Source organism: Scyliorhinus torazame, chromosome 6 (genome assembly GCF_047496885.1).
Source record: "Scyliorhinus torazame isolate Kashiwa2021f chromosome 6, sScyTor2.1, whole genome shotgun sequence".
Classification (NCBI taxonomy): domain Eukaryota; kingdom Metazoa; phylum Chordata; class Chondrichthyes; order Carcharhiniformes; family Scyliorhinidae; genus Scyliorhinus; species Scyliorhinus torazame.
Window position 1 is genome coordinate 99,230,506 of NC_092712.1, and position 16,788 is coordinate 99,247,293.

The 16,788-nt window shown below is 46.7% G+C and overlaps 1 protein-coding gene across 1 annotated transcript in view; it reads right to left on the minus strand.

Moving 5' to 3' along the window:
• LOC140425847 (MAM and LDL-receptor class A domain-containing protein 1-like) overlaps positions 1-16,788 on the minus strand; it is a 659,308-nt gene that overhangs the window by 139,440 nt on the left and 503,080 nt on the right. Inside the window, exon 33 of the mRNA XM_072510232.1 lies at positions 13,106-13,263. Within this exon, the coding sequence (XP_072366333.1) occupies positions 13,106-13,263 (158 nt within the window). The remainder of the gene's footprint in view (positions 1-13,105; positions 13,264-16,788) is intronic.

Genomic DNA, 16,788 nt, shown 5'->3' on the forward strand with positions numbered 1-16,788 from the left:
ACATTTGGAAGAAAATAGACTTATCAGTGATAGGCAGCATGGTTTTGTGCAGGGAAGGTCATGTCTTACAAACCTAATAGAATTCTTTGAGGAAGTGACAATGTTAATTGATGATGGAAGGGCTGTAGATGTCATATACATGGACTTCAGTAAGGTGTTTGATAAAGTTTCCCATGGCAGGTTGATGGAAAAAGTGAAGTCGTATGGGGTTCAGGGTGTACTAGCTAGATAGATAAAGAACTGGATGGGCAACAGGAGACAGAGAGTAGTGGTGGAAGGAAGTGTCTCAAAATGGAGAAAGGTGACTAGTGGTGTTCCACAGGGATCCGTGTTCAGTCCACTGTTGTTTGTGATAAATGATCTGGATGAAGGTATAGGTGGTCTGATTAGCAAGTTTGCAGATGATACTAAGATTGGTGGAGTTGCAGATAGCGAGGAGGACTGTCAGAGAATACAGCAAAGTATAAATAGATTGGAGAGTTGGGCAGAGAAATGGCAGATGGAGTTCAATCCAGGCAAATGCGAGGTGATGCATTTTGGAAGATCTAATTCAAGAGCGGACTATGCAGTCAATGGAAGAGTCCTGGGGAAAATTGATGTACAGAGAGATCTGGGAGTTCAGGTCCATTGTACCCTGAAGGTGGCAACACAGGTCGATAGAGTGGTCAAGAAGGCATACAGCATGCTTGCCTTCATCGGACGGGATATTGAGTACAAGAGTCGGCAGGTCATGTTACAGTTGTATAGGACTTGGTTAGGCCACATTTGTCAGTTCTGGTCGCCACATTACCAGAAGGATGTGGATGCTTTAGAGAGGGTGCAGAGGAGGTTCACCAGGATGTTGCCTGGTATGGAGGGTGCTAGCTATGAAGAAAGGTTGAGTAGATTAGGATTGTTTTCGTTGGAAAGACGGAGGTTGAGGCGGGACCTGATTGAGGTCTACAAAATTATGAGAGGTATGGACAGGGTGGATAGCAACAAGCTTTTTCCAAGAGTGGGGGTGTCAATTACAAGGGGTCTCAATTTCAATGTGAGAGGGGGAAAGTTTAAGGGAGATGTGCGTGGAAAGCTTTTTACGCAGAGGGTGGTGGGTGCCTGGAACGCTTTGCCAGCAGAGGTGGTAGAGGCGGGCACAATAGCATCATTTAAGATGCATCTAGACAGATATATGAACGGGCGGGGAACAGAGGGAAGTAGATCCTTGGAAAATAGGTGACAGGTTTAGATAAAGGATCTGGATCGGCGCAGGCTGGGAGGGCCGGAGGGCCTGTTCCTGTGCTGTAATTTTCTTTCTTTGTTCTTTGTTCTTACTCCAACCACGATTGCCGCTCTCACTTCCCCACATCCCTTTTCCACAGTATCTGCATATTGACAGGCACATTGTTAAAACAGCTCCCACTTAGACATCCCCATCTTTCTTCTAAAAGGTCACACACATGTGGCAGAAGTCAGGGGCTACCTGCTCAACTTCTCCTCACTCGAGGAGGGTGTGCTGATTAACAGTCAGGGGGGTTGTCATGGCCGTGATGAGTGGCTGGAGGAGACAATGTGCAAGATTCCTCACCTCTAACTCACTCTACAAACTCTAAAAGCAGCCATTTATCTCTCTCTCTCCTGATTAAAAGCTCACCCTCTAATTCCTTTCAAGTGCTGAAAATGTTGATGCACATGTGATAATTCAGGAGGAGTAGGTTAGCCTTCCTGAAGGGGGACTATCATTCAATCTAACGTGGGGACTGGCACAATGTGCACCTTAGAGGTTAGAGGTGAGGTCTACATGCACTGCATAATTGGTGAAAGAGTTATGGCTGGTACTAGGGCACCATTAGTGCAAAGTCACCAAAGGGACAATTATTGGGTGGAATTTTCCGGAATTTACAGCGGGATTCTCCGACTCAGCGGGCGGCTCGAATCCCGCTCCGCCACCCCGACGCCGGCTGCCGTATTCTCCAGTGCTGGTTTTCGGGCAGGGGCGTGGTTCACGCCACACCAGTAGGGGGCCGATGCAGCGGCCCGCCCCGGCAATTCTCCGGGCCCCGATGGGCCGAGTGGCCGTCTGTTTTTGGCCAGTCCCACTGCTGTGGGTTAGACATGGTCCCACACGGCGGGACCTGGCAGGTAAGTCGGCGGGGGCAGTCCTCGGGGGGGCACGGGGGTATCCGACCCCGGGGGGGGCCCCCACGGTGGCCAGGCTCGCGATCGGGGCCCACCGATCTGCGGGCGAGCCTGTGCCGGGGGGGCACTCCTTCCTTTTGCGCCGGCCCCTGTAGGGCTCCGCCATGGCCGGCGCGGTGAAGACAAACCCCTGCGGATATGCCAGAATATGCGCATGTGCGGGATCACGCCGGCCCTTTGGCGCATTCGCGGACTCGTGCATTCCCTTTGGTGCTGGCTGGCGTGGCGCCAACCCGTCTGGCGTCTACCTAGCTCTCGAAAGTGGGGGAGAATTCCGCACTTTTGGGGGCTGTTGATGCCGGAGTGGTTCGCGCCGGTTTTCCCGCTGCCATGGGGATTTAGTCCCGCGAAAGCAGAATCCCGCCCTTGTCTCAGCGAGAACACTGGAGAGAATCCGCCGGCGCCGTCAACAAAAAAGTCGCCGTATATTCAGCCCCTTGACAACCAATTTATTTCCCAAGGTTTCATGCCACATCCGTGGTGGCCTGCCTCTGATTCGCTCGCCCTGACGCAACTTAATCGCTGCAATATGTGGATCTCATCATTTAAATGCCACCCCAGCACTTGTTCCAAGTCCAATCGAGGGGAGAAGGCTGCCAGAAAGACTGCACCACGCTTCATCGAGGGAGCACTCATCAAGCTTCTGGATGGGGTCCAGCAGAGGTGGGAGACCCTCTGCCCTCAATCAGGCAGACTTCCTGCCAGCAAGTTGACTAACCGCCACCACCCCCCCCCTGTGTGGAGACCGCCAGCTCACTCCATAAGAGGACACGGCTGCAGTGCTGGAAGTAATTGAATGACTTTCTTCATGCAAGCAGGGTAAAACTATCTCCTCACATCTCCCTCAGCACTCCTTAACACACCTTTCACACCTCCATGGGGATCTCTCCTTATGGCGTCCCAGCACTTGACATGCCACCCTCACATGCCACCCACCCCAAACTCCCCATGAACCCATCCTGTATCGCCTCAGCTCTTAACATCCCCACTCCCACTGACTTCCCACTCATGCAGACTTCATTACCATCTGGCCAGGCATGACTACTGCCGAGACTCTCCCCATTTGTCTCACTGCAGGACAAACTTCAGCACAACTGGCATGAGTGGGCACAGCCAGCTGGAGTGATGCTTGAACATAGAACATAGAACATTACAGCGCAGTACAGGCCCTTCGTCCCTCAATGTTGCGCCGACCTGTGAAACCACTCTAAAGCCCATCTACACTATTCCCTTCTCGTCCATATGTCTGTCCAATGACCATTTGAATGCCCTCAGTGTTGGCGAGTCCACTGCTGTTGCAGGCAGGGCATTCCACGCCCTTACTGCCCTCTGAGTAAAGAACCTACCTCTGACATCTGCCTTATATCTATCTCCCCTCAATTTAAAGCTATGTCCCCTCGTGCTAGACATCACCATCTGAGGAAGAAGGCTCTCACTGTCCACCCTATCCAATCCTCTGATCATCTTGTATGCCTCAATTAAGTCACCTCTTAACCTTCTTCTCTCTAATGAAAACAGCCTCAAGTCCCTCAGCCTTTCCTCATTAGATCTTCCCTCCAAACTAGGCAACATTCTGGTAAATCTCCTCTGCACCCTTTCCAATGCTTCCACATCCTTCCTATAATACGGCGACCAGAATTGCATGCAATACTCCAAATGCGGCCGCACCAGAGTTTTGTACAGCTGCAACATGACCTCATGGCTCCGAAACTCGATCCCTCTACCAATAAAAGCTAACACACCGTACACCTTCTTAACAACCCTCTCAACCTGGGTGGCAACTTTCAGGGATCTATGTACATGGACACCGAGATCTCTCTGCTCATCCACACTGCCAAGAATCTTACCATTAGCCCAATACTCTGTTTTCCTGTTATTCCTTCCAAAATGAATCACCTCCCACTTTTCTGCATTAAACTCCATTTGCCACCTCTCAGCCCAGCGCTGCAGCTTATCTATGTCCCTCTGTAACTTGTAACATCCGTCCGCACTGTCCACAACTCCACCGACTTTAGTGTCATCTGAAAATTTACTCACCCATCCTTCTACGCCCTCCTCCAGGTCATTTATAAAAATGACAAACAGCAGTGGCCCCAAAACAGATCCTTGTGGTACACCACTAGTAACTGAACTCCAGGCTGAACATTTCCCATCAACCACCACCCTTTGTCTTCTTCCAGCTAGCCAATTTCTGATCCAAACTGCTAAATCACCCTGAATCCCTTGCCTCCGTATTTTCTGCAGTAGCCTACCGTGGGGAACCTTATCAAATGGTTTACTGAAATCCATATACACCACATCAACTGCTTTACCCTCATCCACCTGTTTGGTCACCTTCTCAAAGAACTCAATAAGGTTTGTGAGGCACAACCTACCTAAGAGCCCTTGAGTTTGTCGGTGAAGAGCAGGACAGAACCTGCTCAACAGCTTTGAACCTCTTAAGCTGTAACTACTGGAGTTACAACCCCATAAGCATGAGAATATCACAAAGAGGCTTTCTTAACTATTGCAGTTAATTGTTCTGAAAATCTGAAGTGACTTCTTGAAGTAAACTGTTTGGTTGTTGTGCATTTTTAGCCGCAAAACCTCCATCTGGTTGAAACATCAAATCAGATGGTAATTTAGCAAGTATAATGGCATTCCTTGTTTTGGCTTTGCTTTTTCCCTGGTCCTCAAGCTGGGGGAAACGACAAACAAAGTCCTCCTGGATGAGAGAATTTGGGGCCCACATTGAGGCAGAGTGGTGTCCATCTTGGGTCTCTCAAACATTTTAATTTATTGTCTAATTTTGGAGGGAGGCTGATCGTTCACAAATTTTAATGTTCTGTGATGGTGGTAATGATAACCCCCGGACCCGCTCTCTGCTGCCAGGTTTATATCCTTTCCACTAGAGCAGTCATCTGAGATAAAACTAGAGCACCACCTTACCTACCAGGAGGACAATTCCTAGCAGATGCATTCCAGAACATACGTTGCAACTGTGTACTTCCAGTGTTTGGGTCCCATGTGTTCATTTTTTGCCTATAGTGTTTTATCTGCTTTGTCTAGTTTGACAAAAGAGCTCAAAGAATCCATTTCCTGAGGACGACATTCTATCAATGTTTTGCATCCGTTATGCTTATTTCAACTGCCTCTGATTCACAATTCATGTGCTGCTTTCAAAGATCTTGATCAGAGTTCCTTTGGAATAATGAATGCTTAATTACCAGCATTAACCTTTTTTTTATTATTGTGGCACTGCGAGCTACATCAGTGGAACCATTCACCAATAAGTATTCCTTGGTGATGGTTGTTGAGTGTGTATGTGTTAAGTACAAGACTCATAATGACTTGCAGTAAAAGCTACAGCTGTACAGGGTCATAGTGGGACCACAACTGGAGTATTCCATTCAGTTTTAGTCTTCTTATTCAAGAAAGGATACAACTGCATTAGAAGCAGCTCAGTGAAGGTTCACGTGACTGAATTCTAGAATGAAGGGTTATCTTGTGGGGAATCATTGAGCAGGTAGGGCCTGTACCCATTGGAGTTTAGTAGAATGATAGGTGATGCAGACGTTGCATGGGTTCATGAAAGGGAGGTCATGTTTAACTAATTTCTGGAGTCTTTGAGGACATAATGAGCGCAGTGGACAACGGGGAACCGGTGGATGTGGTGTATCTGGTTTTCCAGAAGGTATCCGACAAGGTGCCGATCAAAAGATGCTGCATTAGATAAAGGTGCATGGCATTATGGGTAATGGATAGAGGATTGGTTAACTAACAGGTTGGCGATCAGTGGCAGCACGGTAGCACTGTGGCTTCCCCCGCCAGGGTCCCAGGTTCGATTCCCTGCTGGGTCACTGTCTGTGTGGAGTCTGCACGTTCTCCCCGTGCCTGCATGGGTTTCCTCCGGGTGCTCCGCCAGCGCAGATACTCACACCTTGGTGGGATTAAGGCTTCTGGGTCATTCACTGGTGAGCACCTCAAAGCTGACGATCCACAGCAGGTGGAAGCAGGGACGTCCCAGGGATCTGGCATTAAGAGGATGCCGGAGCCCAGGACTCTGCTGAACCCCTGGCTGATCACAAGTCCCTGGGTCCAATCATTCCAGGATTGAGGGAACTACAAAGGCAGAGTTGCGAGAACCAGGAGGGTTGACAGCATCCATTCTCAGATGGCAAAGCCAGCTGGAGTAGATGGTGCCGTCAATGCAACAAAACGAAGCCAACACTACGAGGGTGGCAGCTGTAGAGGAGACGTTGGTGAAGGACATGGACTCCATGGCAGGGTGATGTCCACTCCATGACTCAGCTCATGACCTCCATGGTGAGGACATGAGTTCCATAGCTGAAGTCATGAGTTCATTTGTGGGAATCCACGAATGTCTGCGCCAGAGCACAGTGAGGTTTCTGGACCTCATCTACGGATTTTGTGGATTCCCTTCAGCTGCCCCTCTATCCCATGGAGAAGGGAAGATAATCAGCAAGAGCAGAGCCCAAGGTCCTCAGCCCAGGGGACCCAGGGGAGGTGTACAGCCCACCTGATGCCCGCCCCTCCCTGTAAGCGACCCACCTCCAAACATAGAGAAGGTTAGCACTGCGACACCCATGCTGCCCAAAAGTACACCCGGACCATCAAGTTGCAGGGCCCCCAGAGGATACCTAACAAAGTCATCTCAGGCAACAGGGCATGAAAGACAGAAGAACCCCTCAACCTCAGCTGTGCATCCTGGGCAGATACCTAGATGTAGTGCGAGAGTGAAGAAGAGTAAGAAACTATAGGCACCGAATGAACACATGTACATGAACATCGCTGTGTTCACCTCCAACCTCTCATTTCATGGGTCCGGAAGCCCCTCGCACACTGGGTGCGCCACCCGCCAACCACCCCCCCCCCCTCCCCAGGCCTCTCATTCCAGCCACTCTTCAGATGGAGGGTGAGAAGGTAAAATCAAACACTAGTGTTTTGTGCTTAAACAAAGGAGATTACAATGGGAGAGAAGAACTCGCTAAGGTAGACTGGGAGCAAAGACCTTATGGTGAAACAGTTGAGGAACAGTGGAGAAACTTCCAAGCGATTTTTCACAGTGCTCAGCAAAGGTTTAGACCAACAACAAGGAAGGACGGTAGAAAGAGGGAAAATCTACCATGGATATCTAAGGAAATAAGGGAGAGTATCAAATTGAAGGAAAAAGCATACAAAGTAGCAAAGATTAGTGGGAGACTAGAGGACTGGGAAATCTTTAGGGGGCAACAGAAAGCTACTAAAAAAGCTATAAAGAAGAGTAAGATAGATTATGAGAGTAAACCTGCCCAGAATATAAAAACAGATAGTAAAAGTTTCTACAAATGTATGAAACAAAAAAGAGTGGCTAACGTAAATATTGGTCCTTTCGAGGATGAGAAGGGAGATTTAATAATGGGGGATGACGAAATGGCTGAGGAACTGAACAGGTTTTTTGGGTCGGTCTTCACAGTGGAAGACACAAATAGCATGCCAGTGACTGATGGAAATGAGGCTATGACAGGTGAGGACCTTGAGAGGATTGTTATCACTAAGGAGGTAGTGATGGGCAAGTTAATGGGGCTAAAGGTAAACAAGTCTCCTGGCCCTGATGGAATGCATCCCAGAGTCCTAAATGAGATGGCTAGGGAAATTGCAAATGCACTAGTGATAATTCAGTAAAATTCACTAGACTCTGGGGTGGTCCCTACGGATTGGAAATTAGCAAACGTGACACCACTGTTTAAAAAAGGAGGTAGGCAGAAAGCGGGTAATTATAGGCCAGTGAGCTTAACTTTGGTAGTAGGGAAGATGCTGGAATCTATCGTCAAGGAAGAAATAGCGAGGCATCTGGATGGAAATTGTCCCATTGGGCAGACGCAGCATGGGTTCATAAAGGGCAGGTCGTGCCTAACTAATTTCGTGGAATTATTTGAGGACATGGGGAGCCAATGGATGTGGTATATCTGGATTTCCAGGAAGCCTTTGACAAGGTGCCACACAAAAGGTTGCTGCATAAGATAAAGATGCATGGCATTAAGGGGAAAGTAGTAGCATGGATAGAGGATTGGTTAATTAATAGAAAGCAAAGAGTGGGGATTAATGGGTGTTTCTCTGGTTGGCAATCAGTAGCTAGTGGTGTCCCTCAGGGATCAGTGTTGGGCCCACAATTGTTCACAATTTACATAGATGATTTGGAGTTGGGGACCAAGTGCAATGTGTCCAAGTTCGCAGACAACACTAAGATGAGTGGTAAAGCAAAAAGTGGAGAGGATACTGAAAGTCTGCAGAGGGATTTGGATAGGCTAAATGAATGGGCTAGGGTCTGGCAGATGGAATACAATGTTGACAAATGTGATGTTATCCATTTTGGTAGGAATAACAGCAAAAGGGATTATTATTTAAATGATAAAATATTAAAACATGCTGCTGTGCAGAAAGACCTGGGTGTGCTAGTGCATGAGTCGCAAAACGTTGGTTTACAGGTGCAACAGGTGATTAAGAAGGCAAATGGAATTTTGTCCTTCATTGCTAGAGGGATGGAATTTAAGACTAGGGAAGTTATGCTGCAATTGTATAAGATGTTAGTGAGGCCACACCTGGAGTATTGTGTTCAGTTTTGGTCTCCTTACTTGAGAAAGGACGTACTGGCACTGGAGGGTGTGCAGAGGAGATTCACTAGGTTAATCCCAGAGCTGAAGGGGTTGGATTACGAGGAGAGGTTGAGCAGACTGGGACTGTACTCGTTGGAATCTAGAAGGATGAGGGGGGATCTTATAGAAACGTATAAAATTATGAAGGGAATAGATAGGATAGATGCGGGCAGGTTGTTTCCACTGGCGGGTGAAAGCAGAACTAGGGGGCATAGCCTCAAAATAAGGGGAAGTAGATTTAGGACTGAGTTTAGGAGGAACTTCTTGACCCAAAGGGTTGTGAATCTATGGAATTCCTTGCCCAGTGAAGCAGTAGAGGCTCCTTCATTAAATGTTTTTAAGATAAAGATAGATAGTTTTTTGAAGAATAAAGGTATTAAGGGTTGTGGTGTTCGGGCCGGAAAGTGGAGCTGAGTCCACAAAAGATCAGCCATGATCTCATTGAATGGTGGAGCAGGCTCGAGGGGCCAAATGGCTTACTCCTGCTCCTAGTTCTTATGTTCTTCCCCAACGAAGAGGATGCCATGGGCTGATAAAGTGTCGAGATGCTGACCCATCCTGGAGGTTAGTTGGAGAACACAATAGAATCCCTGACCTCGAAAGGGACTGTGGTGGATGAGAGCTCATCCCACTTCTCTAAACTCCATGATCAGCCCGTTCATCATCAGGCATTCTCTTGTAGATTCCAGCCAATGGCTTTAGCGCCCTGTTCACGGAATCAGGCACCATCTCAGAAACATACCACTGGCATCGCACTAACGATGAGATAACAGTCCCCTTAGTAGGAGATCTCCTCAACCATTGTCCTGATCTTCCCCAAACTGAGAGGCAATAAGGGCATTGAGATCCTTCCTCCTCCTCCTCTGCAGGTTACCTCTCACTGTCCTCCTTAACATCCTCATCATCTGAGGAGATGTAGCCCTCCTCCATCTCCTCCTGGTCCAGGTGATCTCCCCTCTGCAGAGCTCAGCAGACAACTATTATGTGGGACAGCCTCTGGGGCTGTACTGGAAAGCACCCCCAACCAGTCCAGACATCGGAACCACATCTTCAACAATGCAATCACCTGCTCGACCAGCACACTCATTGAAGCATGAGCCTCATTGTCGTGTGTTGACATTTCTGCTTGTGACCTCCGAACTGGCGTCATCAGCCATTTTGTTTTGGGTACCCCTTGTCCCTGAGGATCAATCCCTCCAGAGGCTGCCCACCTTCAAAAACATCTGGGATCTTCAAGCGCCGCAAGATGTAACTATCATGGATGCTCACCAGGGAACAAATACACACCTGCATGATTCACATTGTGTGGCCGCAGACGATCTGGATGTTGAGGGAGTGGAATCCCTTATTGTTTCTAACTGGTGCCACATGATGCCATGGAAACAGCAGAGCCACATGGGTGTAGTCTATTACACCTGGGACATGCCTGCTAAATGGGTGAAGCCCATGGCCCTGGCATTCTGGCTCTCCTGGTCCCAATCCAAGTTGATGTACATGTGAGCTCTCGCATAAAGGGCACCAGTACCTCCCTGATGCAGTTGTGTGCAGTTGACTGGGAGATGCCACTCAGATCACTGGTGCTGCCCTGAAATGAGTCACTTGCACCGGGGTTCAGAGCAGCTGTCATTTAAGGGCTACAGGCAGTGGTGTCCTCCCATTCCATGTAGTGCCAGCTGTTGCGGGATATTGAAAAGTGATCCGCCATCATCTGTCGGCAGGATGTCCGGCTTCGGAATAGCTTTGCCTAATCCTGTCTTCAGAGGGAATCCACCCTCTGTTGTGCTGCTACCAGTACAGCTAAGCCTCCCCCACCTCAGAAAGGCACTGGTCCTGACCGCATACAGTGGCATGTCTCTGTCTCTGCTGCTGCTCTGTCGCAAATATTAGAAACACCACCTCGACAGGCTCCATGATTCTCCAGAATCATGCGCTGAAAAGAGAAGAACTGCAAAGTGAGTGCTGAAGCTTTCTGGAAAAGCCCTGACCCTCCACTTCTCTGGGACCTCCACCCATCTGCTTCGTTCCCTCCACTGAGCCTCACACTCACCCCTCTCACACTGGCAAATCCCCACAGTTTTCCCTCTCAAGTCCACCAACACTACGCACCAGGACCATTGAGAGTCTCACTGGCACATATCCCCGAATTTCCCAATGTCCCCTCCACACCCCCAAACCTTGCATTAGGTGACAGGGCAGTTGAGGGGATGCATGGGACCCATGTTTGCATCCTCACAGAGCACCTCAATGATGGCTCCACTCATAACCTACAACCAGGTGACTGATGATAGACCTCATCACGAAGCTTTGCACTGGGGTTCACATCAGTGTATCCTGTGTGATGTAAACTCATGTGTGAGCACTGGTGTTCAATGCTTGGGACTCCATCTATTTTGACTGAACCAATTAAATTAAACATTTAATTTAGACAAAGTAAAATGGCAGCCCCATAAAGGTATACTGCCCTAAACAAAAACAAAGAGCAAATGAAACCTAAAACATCAAACTGAAATGTGATTACAAGGGCCAATAAAGAACCCCAGATCCCACGGTGCCCACCGGGCACGGAAGGCCTCGATGGTGCCTGTGGACACCTCATGCTCTCTCTCCAGGGACACCTGGCCACAGATATAGCCGGGGAAGAGGGGCAGTGTGGTAGTCACCACTGTTGTATTATATTGTATATACTGCACTGCATACGAGGGTATTACGGTAAGATCCCTGCCTGCTGGCTCCGCCCAGTAGGCGGAGTATAAATGTGTGTGCTCTCCGAACTGCAGCCATTTTGGCAGCAGCTGTAGGAGGCCACATATCTCTGTGTAATAAAGCCTCGATTACTCTCTACTCTCGTTTCGTCGTAATTGATAGTGCATCAGGCAGACAGGCAGGTTGGATGACACCCTCAGTCGCCCCCTTGCTTGGGACTCCAATCAGTGTCATTCAACTTGAGCTCAGCAGATTTCATTGGCACAATTAACTGATCACTGAAGGGTGACCTAGCATATCAGGCAGATTACTGCCTCTTTTGGCAGATGAGGCATAGCTGACTAGAGTGAAGCCTGCAATTAGCATGACAAGTACAAACCTCAAGAGCACCCTCATGCTCCCTCTTCACAGCCTTACATACTAATTCCTGACAGACAAACATCCCATGAAAAGTCAAATATAAATTCAATAGAACTTAACCCCTTTGCCCTCAGAGTATTGCCTGAGTCTGAATGAAGATCCTCTCACTCGGGGGAAACACAATTGAACTGAGATTTTGGGCCTGCTATTTTCTCACGGAGGGAGAGTGCTGGCTCAAAATTGTCTCCAACATTTGTAAATCATTTTACTTGCCAAATTCGATTCCCTGGAACAGTATTTCCCAAAAGCAAACAATCACAGGTAATTATCATGAAACTGTGGGCTGGATTCTCACTCCCCGCCCACCACAAGAACGCTGTGGTAAGACACCGACAATGGAAAAATCCATTGACCTCGGGCGGGATTCTCCAGTTGCCTGGCGACCACATTCAAATAAGACAAAGAAGGCAAAACTGTTTCAAAGATGCTGAAAATCTGAAATAAAAGCAGAAAGTTCTGGAAATGCTCAGCTGTTGGGACAGCATCCGGGGAGAGAGAGAGACAGAGTTAATGTTTCAGGTTGTGATCTTTCATCAGAACCTGTCTCTGGAAAACCAAATGGTGTCAAAATAGTGGGAGCTTTGTTCTGCACATTCCCAGACATTGAGAGTGGTTGGCACTGTCCCAGCTAAAGGTGGCTATAAATAACAGAGGCAGGAGGGCGAGAATTAACAGAGAGTGAAAACCTGTTTGCTCATCTAGGATACCTGGTAATAGGGTCACCATGTTGAAAGACCAACGCACGGTGGCACAGTAGTTAACACTGCTGCCTCACAGCTTCAAGGACCCGGGTTCAATTCCAGCCTTGAGTGACTGTATGTGTGGAGTTTGCACTTTCTCCCCTTGACTGCGTGGGTTTCCTCCGGGTGCTCCGGTTTCCTCCCACAGTCCAAAGATGTGCAGGTTAGGTGGAGTGGCCGCGATAAATTGCCCCTTAGTATCCAAAAGGTCAGGTGGGGTTACTGGGTTATGGGGATGGGGCTGGAGGCGTGGGTTAAGGACGGTGCTCTTTCTAGCTGCCGGTGCAGACTCAATGGGCCGAATGGCCTCCTTCTGCACTGTAAAATGTTATGATTCTATGAACAATGTACTAATTCACTGCGCCATACTAGATTGTCAGGATATTAAAAATAATGAATGGACAACCATACTTCTTCAAATGTTTTCCTTACTTTTAGAATTCCCATTTCTTTTGAACCATGAATATAGTACCAGAATCGCAGGCGACAGACTCCAACACTTGCTGGAAATGGATGGGTGGTGGATATTCTTGCAATGTCACCTTCACACTGAGCTGCGGAATTAATGTACAGAAACATTCCTCCAACCCCTTCAAAAGAAACAAATAGCATTATGTACTTATTGAATTCCTCAGCATCAGTAGAGCTGGCAAGTAACAATTGGCACGTCATGAGCAGCACAAATTTATGTTGTTCTGTTTACTTGCATGCAAATATTACAGAATAAGTCTCCTTCATGTTCATATCAACAGTAAAAAGACATCACTCACATCACCCTCATAAAAACATTAATCTATGCAAACCATTGTGAGCTCGGGAACTCACTGAAAAGAATAATTATCCACTTCAGCAGGAAAGGCAGGATTTGACATATGAATTCCCACATTAATGAAAATTGCACAGATTAATGAGTTTTCCCTGTCTTGCGGAACACAGAGCAGGCGTGTTTGGAATGTTGAAGGAAAGTAAACCACTATGATGTCTTTGTAACATGTTGGAGGAATTTCATTTGCACAATGTGAAACAAACTAATTTTTGTACCTAAATATTTTTGTCTGAATGTTTTTTCCTTCTTCCCAGTTGCCCTGGTTTGTGTTTTATTCATAATATTGGAACATAGGTACAGCAGTAGGCCATCGAGCCTGCCGAGCCTGCTCTGCCATTCAATACGATCATTCGATCATGCCTGATCGGAGACTTCAATGTCTTCAATGGCCATTGGTTAGCAATTGCATTCCAATTAACCTGGGTCCCACAGCAGATTTATTACTTTCTCTGTCTCTGGAGTAACATTTGAAACTTTATGACTGTGGTATTTTGTCTATACAGCACAGAAGCAGGCCATCCAGTCTATACAGATGTTTATGTCCCACACAAGACTCCTTTCACCCTAATTCATCCAGTTCTATCCGCATATATTTCTCCCTCATGTGGTTATCTAGCTTCTCCTTAAATACATTGGTGTTATTTGCCTCAACTACTCAATGTGGTGCCAAGGTCCACAGTCTAACCACGCTCTGAGTAAAGACGTTCCACCTCAATCTCCTCTTTGAGATTAGGTTCCCTTGACAACAGGTTAGTAATGCTGCTCCAGTTTCTCGTTAACGTATTAGCACCTTCGCAGTAACTAGCATCACCTCTGAGGCATCCCACCTGTCCTACTACATCAAGTACTTCAACAGGATCCCCAAAGAGATCCTGATGTCTGTGTGTCTGTTGTTGCTCGGGAGGATATTAGCCATGCACACCATGTTGTAAGGTGCAAACAGTGTGATCTAGTACATCGGTTTTAAGAAAGAAAATCGGATTTCTTCCTGGAAATTTCAATAAAACAAAGACTGTCGACAATCATCCACAAATTGTGTACTACAGACAGTTGTAAATAACACAGAAGTGCTCTAAACTTCAGCACAAACAATTGTGAATGTCTTTGTTTATTTTAGGCAGTTCATTGTTCTTTGTGTTATCCAGGGATTGCTACCCTCACAGTCCTACTTCAAAATCATAAACCTAATTGCTGAAAATTCCTTTGCAGAACCTGAATTTTATTTCTTCCAATTGGACAATGCAAACCATGACCTCTGACAGTCCCCATTCCACTGCAAAGCGTTATGCACTGTCAAAATGATGTAAATTGAAGTTAAATTACAATAAATAATGAATATGAAAATTTTGGTGCTTGAGCCTCAATCACTCTGCTACTAAGCGTAACCTTTGTACTCTTCTGGCCTTTAGCTCCAGTGGCCCCAAGTTACAGGGGTTCATGTTATTTATTATTGTCTTGCTAGGGTCTGCCTGTTCTTCACCAAGTAAAGCCTTGCCTTTCAATAGTAATATTGTGCAGCATGCAACAATCAATAATTATTTTGTCAATGTGCTCCAGGCTATTGCATAGCAACAGCAAAGCACTCCAAGTACTAGAAAATGTCTTTAAAGTTGGCAAAAGGTCTGCTCTGTTTACATTTTTGCTTCATGAATATACACTTTACTTTGTTTTTGTCTTGTGAGTGAAACAATTGAGAGTTCATCAAATGGGTTATTGAGCAAAGGAAAAAGGGGATATTCTTGCTCATGTGACGCTGTGACTCACTGCTTAGCCTTCTTGCAACTTCAAACAATTGTGACAGAAATGGAAGCATCATGACTGCTTTCTGGGTAATGGTCATTTTTGTGTAGAAAGTTGTACCTGTCTGTTCTGTATCTGGGAATACATTCTTGTTGGTACTGCATCACGTGATGTGTAGTGACGTGAGCAGAGTATTTGCGTGACCTTTGAGCAGATTATCATCTTGATTGTATGAGCAACACCCTTAATAAATCTCTCATAATAAATATAACACTGTAAAATAGAACGCCTTTCTATTCATGAAGGTTATTGGAGAGACAGGGGTCTATTTGACTGAATATATGAGTTCAATAACGTTTGCACCTTGGGGAAACTTGCCGTGTCGGGAAAAGGTGCAGTGCTATATTGTTCTAAGTAAGGAAAGAGTTTACATTGCAGGCATCTTACATTATACCAATTAGAGCTTGGGAATGCTATTCTCCTCTTTCACTTATGCCAAATCCCGGAGCAAATTTCTAGACTGAGATGCCAGTGTAGTACTGAGAAAAGGTTGTGAAGGTATTATTTTTCAAACTAAGACCCTGTCTGCCTGTGCAGATAAAAATAAAGGGCAAGATTCTCTGGTCTCCCTGTGGCATGTTTCTCTGTGGTGGGAGGCAGCCCATCATTGGTCGGCAGTGGGATCTTCTGGTTCCACCACTGTCAATGGGATTTCCCATTGAATCAACCCTTTGCTGCTAGGAAACCCTCGGCGGGGGTGCACCATCAGCGGGACTGGAAGATCCCACCAGCGTGAACAGCAGGACAATCTCGCCCAAAATATTTTATGGTCCTGTGGTTTTGTTTGTCACCTGTCATAGAGTCGTAGAGGTCCACAGCACAGAAAAGGCCCATTGGCCCATAACGTCTGCACCGGTCAAAACAAATACCTAACTATTCTCATCCCAGACTATTCCCAACTCTTCCTCTGCTAACTAATACCAACTATTCTAATCTGTCCATTTCAATGCCTATGCAGAAGCAGTGATTAAAACCTTTGAAGACATAGCATCCAGCATTAAGATTGGGGAACAAATGACGACATCATTTAGATTTGCAGATGTGTAAGCTCTTGTCACAAGCACAGAAAATGGATTACAGAACTAATGGATAGACATATAACAGCATGCATGATCTCAGAATGAAAGTGAACATTGACAAAAGCAAAGCAATGCAAATCTCAAAATTACCAAATAATAATCTGTTTGTTTGTAAGTTATTTACAGCACAGAAGGAAGCCATACGGTCCATCGTGTCTGCACCGGCTCCCAAAAGAGCAACGTAATTAGCCCCATTTCCCAGCCCTATCTCCGTAGCTCTTTAATTACATCACTTTCAAATAAATATCAGCTCTCTTTTGAATCTCCCAATGGAATCCACCTCTACCACTCTCCCAGGCAGCACATTCCAAAACCCCAACAACTCTCTGACTAATGAACAAAGAACAAAGAAAAGTACAGCACACGAACAGGCCCTTCGGCCCTCCAAGCCTGTGCCGACCATGCTGCCC